The 13,567-nt window shown below is 41.3% G+C and overlaps 1 protein-coding gene across 8 annotated transcripts in view; it reads right to left on the reverse strand.

The window, feature by feature from the left end:
• Positions 1 to 13,567, reverse strand: part of RPH3AL (rabphilin 3A like (without C2 domains)) — a 592,574-nt gene that overhangs the window by 396,298 nt on the left and 182,709 nt on the right. The window contains exon 2 of one of the 8 annotated variants that reach the window (XM_073574429.1): positions 6,902 to 7,154. The exons of 4 other annotated variants lie outside the window; for them this stretch is intronic. In XM_073574429.1, the coding sequence (XP_073430530.1) occupies positions 6,902 to 6,916 (15 nt within the window). In that variant the 5' untranslated portion in view covers positions 6,917 to 7,154. Of the gene's footprint in view, positions 1 to 2,412; positions 2,541 to 6,901; positions 7,155 to 12,936; positions 13,072 to 13,567 lie in introns of those variants that run through there. 3 more of the 8 variants (XM_073574420.1, XM_073574479.1, XM_073574470.1) reach the window with 3 other exon arrangements.

A 13,567-nucleotide genomic window follows, 5' to 3' on the forward strand; every position in this document is an offset into this window, starting at 1 on the left:
TTTGTCAGCAATAAATTAAGAACCTACCTCAGAAACTTAATGGGGCTATGGAGAACAACATTGGAAGTCAACTCAAGACAGCCAGCACAAGTAACCATCAAATGCTGCATATACCAAGGTGATGCACTGTCCCCATTGCTGTTCTGCATAGGCTGAAACCCCCTCAGTCAGATAATTACAGAGTCTGGCTATGGAAACAAGTTCAAGAGTGGAAGCAACATCAGCCACCTCCTCTACATGGATGACATCAAGCTGTATGCGAAAAACGAACGAGACATTAATTCACTGATCCACCTGACAATGATCTACCGTAAATACATCAGGATGTCCTTCAGACTGGAGAAGTGATGCCAGTTGGTAATAAAGAGACAAAATAGTGGACTGATGGAGTGGAATTACAAGGAGGGCACATAACAGATGTACATGCTACAAGTACTTCGGCATCCCACAGGGATATCGCAACCATGATGAGGAGGCAAGAAAAGCAGCAACATCCAAATACCATCAAAGGTTAAGACAGATCCTGAAGAGCCAGCTCAATGGAAAGAATAAAATCCGCACCATCAATACATATGCCCTGCCAGTTATCAGATACCCTGCTGGCATAGTGTGCTGGCCAGAAGAAGAGATGGAAGCTGCAGATGTGAAGACACAAAAGCTCCTCACAATGCATGGAAGTCTCCACCCTAAGTGTAGCACCAAAAGATTGTATACCAAAAGAAAGGACGGTGGTCTAGACTTGATAAGCATCCAAGTCATCATCAAGGATGAAACAAGGAGTATCCAAGAATATATCAGAAAAATGGCACCAAAAGATGAGATACTGAGAGAATGTCTAAGGTAGCAACAACAGATCTGGAAGGAAGAACAGGAACATGAAGCGCCATGGCAAGACAAGCCGCTGCATGGGATGTACTATCAACAGATAGTGGAGGTGGCTGACATGGAAAAATCCTACCAATGGCTGGAGAAAGCTGGACTCCGAGACAGCACAGAGGCACTAATCATAGCGGCACAAGAGCAAGCACTAAGTACCAGATCAATAGAAGCAGGAATCTACCACACAAAACTCAAGGTGCAGACTATGCAAAGAAACCTCAGAGACCGTCCAACACATAGTGGCAGGGTGCAAAATGCAAGCAGGAACAGCGTATACCAAACGCCACAACCAAGTAGTGGGAATTGTATACAGGAACATGTGCACAGCATATAGGCTAAGTCCCTTCTAAGTCCTGGAGGGAGACCCCAGAAAAAGTGGTGGAGAATGAAAGGGCTAAAATCCTGTGGGACTGCAAGATCCAGACGGATAAGCAGGTGTTGGCTAATCAACCAGACATTGTGATAGTAGACAAGGACCAGAAGACAGCAATGATAATAGATGTGGCAGTGCCAAGTGACAGAAAAATCAGAAAGAAGTATGAGAAGCTGGAGAAATACCAGGGCCTCAAAGGAGAACTGGAGATGTGAATGGTGAAGGCAACAGTGATTCCAGTGGTGACAGGAGCACTTGGAGCAGTGACCCCTAAGTTAGAATGGTTACAACACATCCCAGGAGCAACATCTGAGCTCTCTGTCCATAAAAGCGCAATGCTGGGAACAACTAAGATCCTGCGCAGAACCCTCAAACTCCCAAGCCTCTGGTAGAGGACCCGAGAATGAGGAAGGACAACAAAGACCACCCCCTTTGCAGGGTGAGAATGAAGATTTAAAATATATGTATATATAATGTAATATATATTATGTAAGGAGGCTAATGGCCGCGTAATCAATGGGAGATATGTGTCACATTGATGGCTGCTCCTGTGATGTATCCCGGAGTATTTATCTTTAGTGCACGTAAGCACTAAGATGTCGTTTAGTGCACCTGGGTCCAAGTTGTGGGTAGCTATGAGAGATGGGCAGGTCTGGCTACCCACATATCTCATGTGTGTGTGGTTACAGCCTGCATAATGGACCCTGTTGCTAGGCACATGGTCTGTGTCTTGAAAGGGAGAAGCCCTCCTGTGTGGCTCCAGACCAAGCCTGCGTGCTGGACCTTGCCCAGCCTGTGTGCCCACAGGCCTGAGGGAGAAAAACCCAGCTAACGGAATTGTGTTTTTGCCTGCTCTGAAGTAGATATATATATATATATATATATAGTAAGGTAGCACTTATTGTTCGTGTTGGGGGACACTCACTTGGCAGCAGATTAATAGGGTCCGGCACGGGTTTTTCACATAAATAGTCCATACGGTTTATTTTTATACGGCTTAAACCATGGAAGCAGGAAGAAAAGTAACAGTCTTATATCAGACAGAAGAATGTTCATAATAGAGCTCCGCTCTCTCAGACCTGTGGTCACACAGGCTGTGATATGTCCAGCAACCCAGCTTGATAGCCTCAGCATAGTTATTTCCCCCTGTCCAGGGTTACCTCTTAGTTGCTTCTTATTCAGGATGTCTGTCCCCCCAGGGCACCGTCCAACACACACAGGCCTCACTGGGTCCAAAGTCTCACCACGTGCTAAAGGGATCCAATCCTCCTTCCTGGATCTCCCAGCACAGAACTTAGAGGACCTTGAAGTCTGCACCATTCAGGTACATACACTCTCTGCATGTGACCCACCCTGGTCACATTATATGGTCCATAACCACACCCACAGGTGAGGTATGGATCACATGGTCATGATCTCACTAAAGGTCCTATTCCACACAGCCACACACACACATAGGCTTTACTTTGGGAGTTCAGACACACGCCCCTGGGTGGGTTTGTAGGTGACTGATCACACCCATCTCACCAAGTCACCTGGAAGCTTCCCTATTGTAAAACAGAAACCATCAGCAGTACCCTCTGCTGATCAATACATGTTCCAGCTTCCATCACAGGGCCATCCACCCTGTGATACATATCGGTCATTTACAAACCTGCCATTCATCATTTCCCCATCACAATAATGGAAACGCCTGTATGCATGTCCTGGGAAGCCCATACAGCACCCCCTAGCTGTCACAGGGGTCACTGCCCCACAATATGATATATATATACTGTATATATACATACATACATACACACACACACACATATATAATAGATGGATAGATAGATTGTAGATATATGTACACATATATATATATATATATATATATATATATATACTGTATACATAGTACAGACCAAAAGTTTGGACACATCTCATTCAAAGAGTTTTCTTTATTTTCATGACTAAATTGTAGATACACTCTGAAGGCATCAAAACTATGAATTAACACATGTGGAATTACATAGTTAACAAAAAAGTATGAAACAGCTGAAAATGTGTCTTATATTCTAGGTTCTTCAAAGTAGCCACCTTTTGCTTTGATTACTGCTTTGCACACTCTTGGCATTCTCTTGATGAGCTTGGCATTCTCTTGATGAGCTTCAAGAGGTAGTCACCGGAACTACCGGTGACTACCTCTTGAAGCTCATCAAGAGAATGCCAAGAGTGTGCAAAGCAGTAATCAAAGCAAAAGGTGGCTACTTTGAAGAACATAGAATATAAGACATATTTTCAGTTGTTTCACACTTTTTTGTTAATTATATAATTCCACATGTGTTAATTCATAGTTCTGATGCCTTCAGAGTGAATCTACAATTTTCATAGTCATGAAAATAAAGAAAACTCTTTGAATGAGAAGGTGTGTCCAAACTTTTGGTCTGTATTGTCTGTACACATATATATATATATATATATATATATATATATATATATATATATATAGTATATCTATAATTTTTATTGTTTATTTATAGTTTCTTGCCTGATCGTCTGTGTTACATACAAGCGATGATCAGATCGCCTGCATGTAGCAGAAATGCTCACTTGTGATGAGTGCCGAACCACCTGGCGGTGCTCATAGCAATCCAGCTATGACAACCATAGAGGTCTACTGGAAACGTCTGGTTGTCATGTGAAACCATCGGTGACCCGAAATCAAGTGACAGGGTCACCAATGGACGGTATTCCCGGCACGCTTACCGGAATTGCGAGTTAAATGCCGCTGTCAGAGATTGACAGCGGCATTTAACAGGTTAACAGCGGCGATTGGATCGCGATTCCACCCGCGGCTGTTAGAGGCACATATCTGCTGTTCAACAGGTTATGTTTTCAGGAATTCCTTTGTATTGCACAGGTGATGCAATTATCACCTTAGCAATACTAAGAAATCCTGAAAACATGACCTGTTGGTCGGCCTTGAGGGCTGGAGTTGGGGAACACTGTTCTAAAGCATTTTGGTTAAAGTGAAGGTCTTGCATGATGACAACTTCATGCACTTTCAATTCATCAAAACAACCAGACAGAAGTAATCATACTTTAAAAAAAAATACAAAGCTTCTGGTCGACAACAGTATCTCATGTGAACATGTGACTAAATTAAGAAAAAAGCTCACATAAAATGGGGGAAAAGTATTTAATCAAACATGTTAATTATTGCAACTCCACTGGGTCATATATTTAAAAGAATACCCACTATGCAAGATCCAATACTGCCTAGTATGTACTATAGGACATTTGAAAAAAAAAAAAAACATCTCTGCAGTTTCTACACATTTTTCTCAAGCTCACAAATGAAACATTACAGAACTAAAATTTATGGTCAAAGAAAGTTTTTAATCCAGTAAGAGGTGATGATTTAAAAAGGAAAGTTTTCAACTGTAAATCTTTCAGGATTTTTAAATTTCATACTAGGATACCCGATGGCATGAATATCCTACAATATTCTTAATATTGTATTTTTATTGCATCCTCACTACAGGTGTTTTATTAACCCATATGCTGTTTATTTTTTGTCTATGCTGTACACAAGGGTGTATTTGATAATTTGGATCAATTTGAGATATGTTCACTAACATGTGACATGAAAGTGCAGAGTATTTAAGATCACTGGTTGCCCACATGCTATATAAGCCATGATTAAGGCTTAACCACTGAAATGCAATGGTTTTACCAGTCCTCTGGTGTGCAAGCCATGATGTTTTTTAATTAAATATATAAAGGCAAAGTTTTAATTACATTCATCAGTTTCCAGTGCTGGAGATTTGTTTTCCTACTGAATATACTCTGACCCACGCTCTGTGCATTGACTCTCATTCAGTTGCATGAATTATGGTGAGCAGCTGATTTTTTTTTGCAATAATCAGAATGATTGGCATTCTTCACTTGACTCCTGAGCGGCTAGCAATGTTAGGCGTCGGGTTTCGGCCTCTGCACAGGAGCAATCCCGAGCCTTGCCTGCTGCGGTCAGTCCCAGCCACAGAGCAGCCTGCTCAGCAAAGATGTCGTTCGCGACGCCTTGCTCAAGCTAGTGCTGTCCGGTTGGTTGCTGCTGCCATCCCTGGTTCAGCTATAGCAGCCTGCACTAGCCAGCGGCGAGCAGCTCCAGGGACTAAGTCCCTTTTTCGCTCCACTGAGCATGCCCGTGGCTCAACCTCCCATTGGAGATCAGGGGTTACATGCTCAGGTCCTGTGACTGTTCCATTGGACCATCAGGAAGGCCCCGGAAGGACTCTGCTATGAAAGGTTCGCATGGCCGCTCGGCCATGAGCTAGTATATACAGTAATTTGTAGTTGTGTGTGATGATGGATGCATGTTTCTGGTGACTCACTTATTATGACTCCCCTCCCCTGGATACGCATGTGATAGGGCTATTAGAGTCAGAGTCAGCGCCTAGCATTGACATTACCTTTGCGCCACAGTGCTTCCAGTCCTTAGCACCATGCTTAGCGCCGGATTGTGCCATCCAGCACAAGTTACTACTGTGCAGCGTCTACTGCAGCGCTTGTCCGAGCGGCGCCGTGCGCACTTCTGTGCTATTAGGGTGCGCTTTCCAGTCAAGTCTAGGCTGGTTAGTGGTGTCTGCCTGTGCGGCACTGTATGCACTTAGTGCGGTTTCTCTGTAGTTTGTCCTACCTGGCACCACAGCTGCGAGGCCGAGTGCTGGTGAGTCTAGAGGGACTTCGACCCTGTGTCTTGGGGCAGAATCCTGTGGCTGTACACCAGCGCTCACTTCGCCGAGCTCTGTGAGTTTAACAGGCTCCGGCATCTATATTACTTGGTAGTGCGACACTGTGAAGCAACAGAGTTCAACCCTGTACACACCGGATGACGTTAACCCACGTGTGTTCATTATTACACCGCCATATAGCATCCGCCATTACCGAGCAGCAGTTACCATCTCTGCACGGTGGACCCCGGGCTGCGAACGCACCTAAATACCATCTTTACTATTTGGTGTGTTTCACCAGCACTTAACAAGCAAGGCTGAAGCGCTTGAAGTTTGGGATCTAGTCTCACTCCAAATCTTCATTTGTATCACATGTTGGTCGTTCTTGGGTTACCCTGCCTAGTGCATCCGCATGCGTATTCTCAGCCTTTGAACAGTAGGATATCTTGTTTCGATATTTGTACATGCTTGCAACCCACCTTTGTTCTAGCTACCCGCAGCTTCACACTCTCCAGGTGGGAGAGTGGATTGTTATCAGTTCACACATGAACTTCTGACCCAACATGGCCCTCACTAGGTCTATGAAATCCAGTTTGAACCAGCTGTAGTTGTTGGGATTCTTTGCCGAGCTCTTCAAGGATTGAGCAGCATAGGCAATCACCCATTCTAGTGTTTCCTGAACCTGAGCCAACATCTCTCTTAAACTGTAGAGACTTCCATCCGTATATAGCACGAAGGGTTAGGCAAAGCCTGCATACACCAAAAAGGGAGCCTTAGTCAGTGCGAGCTTCAGGGCCTGGAAGACATCTTCCTGTCTTGGATCCCACTGGATTGTTCAACGCTTGCTGTCTTTTACTGTACACCTCAATAAGTCACACAATGGTGCCGCAGTCTTGACGAAGTGATACCCGAATAGGCCCAAGAATGCTCTTACCTCTCTAAATGTCATGGATGTCAGCCATTTCTTTACAGAAGCCACCTTCTCTGTTGTCTGATATACACCCTTGACTGTGTACCAGGTATTCAATCTGCTTCTGGAACAGGTGGCACTTTTGGGGTTATATCTTCAAGCCATGTTCCTGAAGTCACTCCAACACCAGTCCGAGTCTCATAAGGTGTTCCTCAAATGTACAGTGCCTTGAGAAAATATTAGGCCCCTGGAACTTTTCAACCTTTTCCCGCATATTCTGCAAACATAAAGATACCAAATGTAAATTTTTGGTGAAGAATCAACAAGTGGGACACAATTGTGAAGTTGAACAAAATGTATTGGTTATTTTACATTTTTGTGGAAATTCAAAAACTGAAAAGTGGGGTGTGCAATATTATTCGGCCCCTTTAACTTAATACTTTGTTGCGCCAACTTTTGCTGCAATTACAGCTGCAAGTCGTTTGGGGTATGTCTCGTTCAGTTTTGTACATCGAGAGACTAAAATTATTGCCCAATTTTTCCTTGGTAAACAGCTCGAGCTCAGTGAGATTTGATGGAGATCGTTTGTGAACAGCAGTTTTCAGCTCTTTCCACAGATTCTCGATTGGATTCAGGTCTGGACTGTGACTTGGCCATTCTAACACCTGGATACATTTATTTGTGAACCATTCCATTGTAGATTTTGCTTTATGTTTGGGATCATTGTCTTGTTGGAAGACAAATCTCCTTCCCAGTCTCAGGTCTTTTGCAGACTCCAACAGGTTTTAAGAATGGTCCTGTATTTGGCTCCATCCATCTTCCCATCAATTTTAACCATCTTTCCTGTCCCTGCTGAAGAAAAGCAGGCCCAAACCATGATGCTGCCACCCCCATGTTTGACAGTGGGGATAGTGTGTTCAGGGTGATGAGCTGTGTTGTCTTTACGCCAAGCATAAGTTTGATTTTGGCTTAATCTGACCAGAGCACCTTCTTCCACATGTTTGGTGTGTCTCCCAGGTGGCTTGTTGCAAACTTTAAATGACACTTTTTTATGGATATCTTTGAGAAATGGCTTTCTTGCCACATAAAGGCTAGATTTGTGCAGTGTACGACTGATTGTTGTCTTATGGACAGACTGTCCCACCTCAGCTGTAGATCTCTGCAGTTCATCCAGAGCGATCATGAGCCTTTTGGCTGCATCTCTGATCAGTCTTCTTGTTAGAGATGAAAGTTTAGAGGGACGGCCGGGACTTGGTAGATTTGCAGTGGTATGATACTCCCTCCATTTCAATATGATCGCTTGCACAATTGTTCCTTGGGATGTTTAAAGTTTTGGAAATCATTTTGTATCCAAATCCAGCTTTAAACGTCTCCACAACAGTATCATGGACCTGCCTGTTGTGTTCCTTGGTCTTCATAATGCTCTCTGTGCATCAAACAGAACTCTGAGACTATCACAGAGCAGGTGCATTTATACGGAGACTTGATTACACACAGGTGGATTATAATTATCATTACTCATTTAGGACATTGGATCATTCATAAATCCACAATGAACTTCTGGAGTGAGTTTGCTGCACTGAAAGGGGCTGAATAATATTGCACGCCCCACTTTTCAGTTTCTGAATTTCCACAAAAATTTAAAATAACCAATAAATTTCATTCAACTTCACAATTGTGTCCCACTTGTTATTGATTCTTCACCAGAAATTAACATCTAGCATCTTTATGTTTGAAGCATAATATGTGGGAAAAGGTTGAAAAGTTCCAGGGGGCCAAATACTTTCGCAAGACACTGTATCTACAGTATATCTCTATGTCTGTCTCTCTCTCATATATTATATATACTGTGTATATATATATTATATATATATATATATATATATATCTCCCCAACAATGTAGACCAGCTCACTCCTATGAACCACCTGGAACCTCAGCTGACCTGGTTAACTCTGTTGTGCCCGGATCTGGATGTAGGAGTCCATCCATACAAATGTGAACAACGACAAAGCAAAGTCCAGCAATAACGTGAGCAATCCAGGATGCTGTTAAAAAATTTTTTCTTTTTATTCATAAATCCATTAAAATGCAATGGTCCAAGCTGTTCAAAACAGCAATAACGCAGGAAAGTCGTGCAGATAGGACTACGCGTTTCAGCGGTAGAAACCGCCTTCTTCACGGTCCAGAATCTAATCTGCTTTCCAAACATGGAACCTTATATACATCCCACTCCCATCAGGGTAATTATAAACATATGTGAGAGACTTAAAAACATGTGCTATAAAAGCAGATCAAACATATAAACTATCCACATATTGATCAGTATACAACATGCATAAAGATTATAAAGGAAATAATTCAACATATTGGAGAAAAGTACATTAGGAATGTCCAATAACCTGACCATAAGATTTAAGGCCCTGTGCACACAGTGCAGACTCCGTGCAGTTCCGCAGCAGATTTGGCCCTGCAGAACCGCAGCAGAAAAGCAACAGAACAGCACGTGATGCACAGTACCATTTAAGGCTATGTAAAACAAAAAACGCTGTGCACATGCTGCAGATTTTTCTGCGCAGATCTGGTGCAGAATAAAAGAAGCAGCATATCGCTTCTCCTGTGCGGCTCTGCTGCAGCTCTCCACCTGCTCCATTATAGAAATCTGCAGGCGGAAACTGCAGGGGAAATCCGCACCAAATCTGCGACAAATCTGCAGGCAAAACGCAGATCATCTTGTCCAAAGATTTAGCAAAATCTACGCGGAAAACTCCACAGCAGAATCGGCACCGTGTGCACATAGCCCCAGTGGTACAAAAACATAGAATAATAATATTAACCAGCATTATATAATACAAATATATCAATAGTGCATAATGATATCCAGGCGGTTATTAAAGCCCTGTGGCATGCGAGTCCCCAACTCAAATATCCACCTACTTTCTCTTGCAAGCACTTTTTTATGAAAATCTCCACCCCTCAATGGTTTTTTTACATGCTCTATGCCCATAAAGGAGAAACCGGGTAAATCCCCATTATGTTTTTTTGAAAAATGTCGGGATACTACTGATGCACCAACCATAGGCAAATTACTAGCATCTGACAGGTGTTTGCGGATTCTAGTTTTAAGGGGGTTCATCGTGCAACCTACATATTGCATACGGCATATATTGCAATTAATTAGATACACTACATTCTCCGTATTACAGTTTATAAAAGAACAAACATTAAACTGTTTTTTATTGGAGATAGATGTAAATGTTTTAGATTTATTAGCAAAACCGCAGCACTTACAGATATTGGCACCGCATTTAAAAAATCCTGTTGTTTTTAACCAATTGCTAGGGGAAATTTTATCCGGATCTTTGAACATGCTGGGTGATAATAATGTAGCTAAAGTCGGGGCTCTTCTTGCCACAAAGGCAATATCATTATTTTCCACAATATTTTTCAAAATATCATTCTGAGATAACAAGGGAAGATATTTTTTGATGATTTTAACAATAGAATTAAACTGAGGACTATAATTGGTACTGAAAACCACCCTAGATTTTTTAGAGTCAAACTGTCTTTTTTTCTCAGTAGATTCCAACAGCTTAACCCTATCCATGCCTGCTACCATTTTCCTGGCTCTGTCCAAGGACCAATTAGGATACCCCCTTTTTTTTTTTTTAAATTATTACAGGTCATTTCAATTCCTTCCTCCAATTTGTCACTAGATGTAGTATTCCTTTTTAGTCTAATAAGCTCCCCCACAGGAATATTCTGAATGACATGTTTGGGGTGATTAGAGGAAGCCATTAAAATACTATTGCATGCAATGGATTTTTTATAGGGAGATATCAGAACCCCATCATTGTCCAGATCTGCGGTCAGTTTCAAATCCAAGAAGTTAATTGATACCTCATGACCACTACTAGTAAATTTTAGATTGAAATCATTCAAATCCAAATAAGAAAAGAAACTTTTTGCAGACGAGAGACTACCCCTCCAGACAAATATCAGATCATCAATAAATCTCCCCAGCCAAACAATATTATCCTTGTATGGGTTATCAATATTAAAGATATAATTTTCTTCCCACACAGACATAACCAGGTTAGCTAGGGAAGGTGAAAACTTGGCACCCATGCTCACACCCTGTGTCTGGAGGAAATATCTCTCATCAAACACAAAATAGTTGTGGCTTAAAAGAAATTGAATTGAGGAGACAATAAACCTCTGAATGGAATCCTCATAATTACTGTATCTGGACAAATAATATGTGATGCATCGTATCGCGACGTGATGGGGGATAGAAGGATATAACCCCACCACATCGCAAGATAACCACACATAATCAGATTGCCAATGAAATTTTTCCATAATCTGTATTATACTTTTGGAATCTTTAAGATGACTTGGTGTTAATGGCACTAAAGGTTGAAGATAAAAATCAACCCACTCCCCTAGTTTCTCACTAAATGATCCGATCCCAGACACGATAGGTCTGAGAGGGGGAGGAAAAACCTCTTTATGAACTTTAGGGAGTGAGTGGTATATTGGGACAATCGGTGTTTCACAAAAAATAAATTTTTTAATTCTGTCTGAAATAGCACCCATACTAATTCCCACCTGTAATAGATGTAATAATTCAGAGTTAAATGAATTAGTTGGATTAGATGGCAATTCAATATAGGTGCTACTGTTTTCTAAATCCAGCAAGTTCATTTTCTTATATAAACCAGCATTGAGAGCCACACTAGCGCCCCCCTTGTCTGCCTGGACAACAAGGAGATCGCCATTAGCCCTCAATTCATCAATTGCCCTATGTTCAGAAATACTCAGATTAAATTTAACCTCTTGAATGTTCTACTTGATTATAAAGAGACACAAGCTCACTTTCAATTGTTTCCTGAAAAAAATCAAGGAAAGGAGGTCTCGATTTTACTGGGTAGAACATGGGATTACGAGTCTGAAACCTGTCATTTAGATTAACCCTATCCTCCAACTCCGTCTCCCCCTCTAGTTGTCTTAAATTAGAGATAGCTACCTGTTCACTAAAATGAACACAATTATTACCAGATGGTATACTGACAGATGATAAATCATTATACACATGAGTATTGTCCTCATTATAATGAACTTTAAGGGTCAAATTAAGTGCAAATCTATTGATATCAACAATAGTGTCAAATAAACTGAATTTTTTAACTGGAGAAAAGCCTAGTCCTTTAGACAAGAGTCCAATCTGTGAGTCTGTCAAAATGTAACTGGAAAGATTGAATACAGGAATCTCCATTAACGGCGCTTGCGAAACGTCATATGAAAGCCTTTTGGACTTGTGTTTCCTTCCTCCCTTCTTGCATATTCGTTTTTTGGCAAGGCACCTTCTTGTTGAAAGTTCCTTTTTTGGTGTTTTTTGCCACCAGTCTGAATACTGGCTACTGAAGCAACTGAGGAGTCTGTTAATTCATCCGATGTTTCCCAAAAAGAGGTATCATAATTGGCCGTAGAATAAAAAGATACTTTAGGTTTCTTATACCAGGACTTATGTTTTCTCAGAATAGAGGGAGGATTACTAGCCCAATTATATATTTTGTCATTCTTGTAATCATCAAGATCTCTCTGAAATTTTCTTTTCTTTATAGCTATAATAGAATGCTCCCTTCTTTTTAAATTATTATACATGCGGTCCTGGAATTTAGTGATGGTATCTGAAGTCTCCAGATTTTTAACAGAATTTTTGATAAGCTCAATTTCGTTATTAATTTTAACAAGTTCCTTATCCTCCTCCTCTATAATCAGTTTAATCAGTTTAAGTGAACACTCACTCAGAATAATGTCCCAGTTTTTTTGAAAGTCCGCTCCATAAGCAGTGGTGCATTGTTTTTTCAGTCTGAGACCACGCGGTATCATTTTCCTCTCCAAATAACCGTTAAGAGAGTTGTGGTCCCACCAAAGCTTTTGCTCCTTACGTAAGGATTGCTCCAATTTATTCAATATGGAGTTAGTACTTTCAACAACAGGACAATTTTCATTCAAATCTTCCTGAAAAATGCTGGCAAGCTTATTGAGACGTACCGTATAGTCCTGTGTATCTCTCGTGGAATCCTTAGAAGGTAACATGTATTCAAATGACCAATAAAAATAAATCCTGCTGCAGTGAAAAGCTGTTCCTTATGGGGAGAAGCACGGTCAAAGCTCCCAATAGTCTATAAATCCAAACAATGTAGACCAGCTCACTCCTATGAACCACCTGGAACCTCAGCTGACCTGGTTAACTTCGTTGTGCCCGGATCTGGATGTAGGAGTCCATCCATACAAATGTGAACAACGACAAAGCAAAGTCCAGCAATAACGTGAGCAATCCAGGATGCTGTTAAAAAAATTTTTCTTTTTATTCATAAATCCATTAAAATGCAATGGTCCAAGCAGTTCAAAACAGCAATAACGCAGGAAAGTCGTGCAGAGAGGACTACGCGTTTCAGCGGTAGAACTCGCCTTCTTCACGGTCCAGAATCTAATCTGCTTTCCAAACATGGAACCTTATATACATCCCACTCCCATCAGGGTAATTATAAACATATGTGAGAGACTTAAAAACATGTGCTATAAAAGCAGATCAAACATATAAACTATCCACATATTGATCAGTATACAACATGCATAAAGATTATAAGGAAAGAATTCAACATATTGGAGAAAAGTACAT

This window comes from Dendrobates tinctorius, unplaced genomic scaffold (assembly GCF_039654945.1).
Source record: "Dendrobates tinctorius isolate UK_male_01 unplaced genomic scaffold, ASM3965494v1 ptg000007l, whole genome shotgun sequence".
Classification (NCBI taxonomy): Eukaryota; Metazoa; Chordata; class Amphibia; order Anura; family Dendrobatidae; genus Dendrobates; species Dendrobates tinctorius.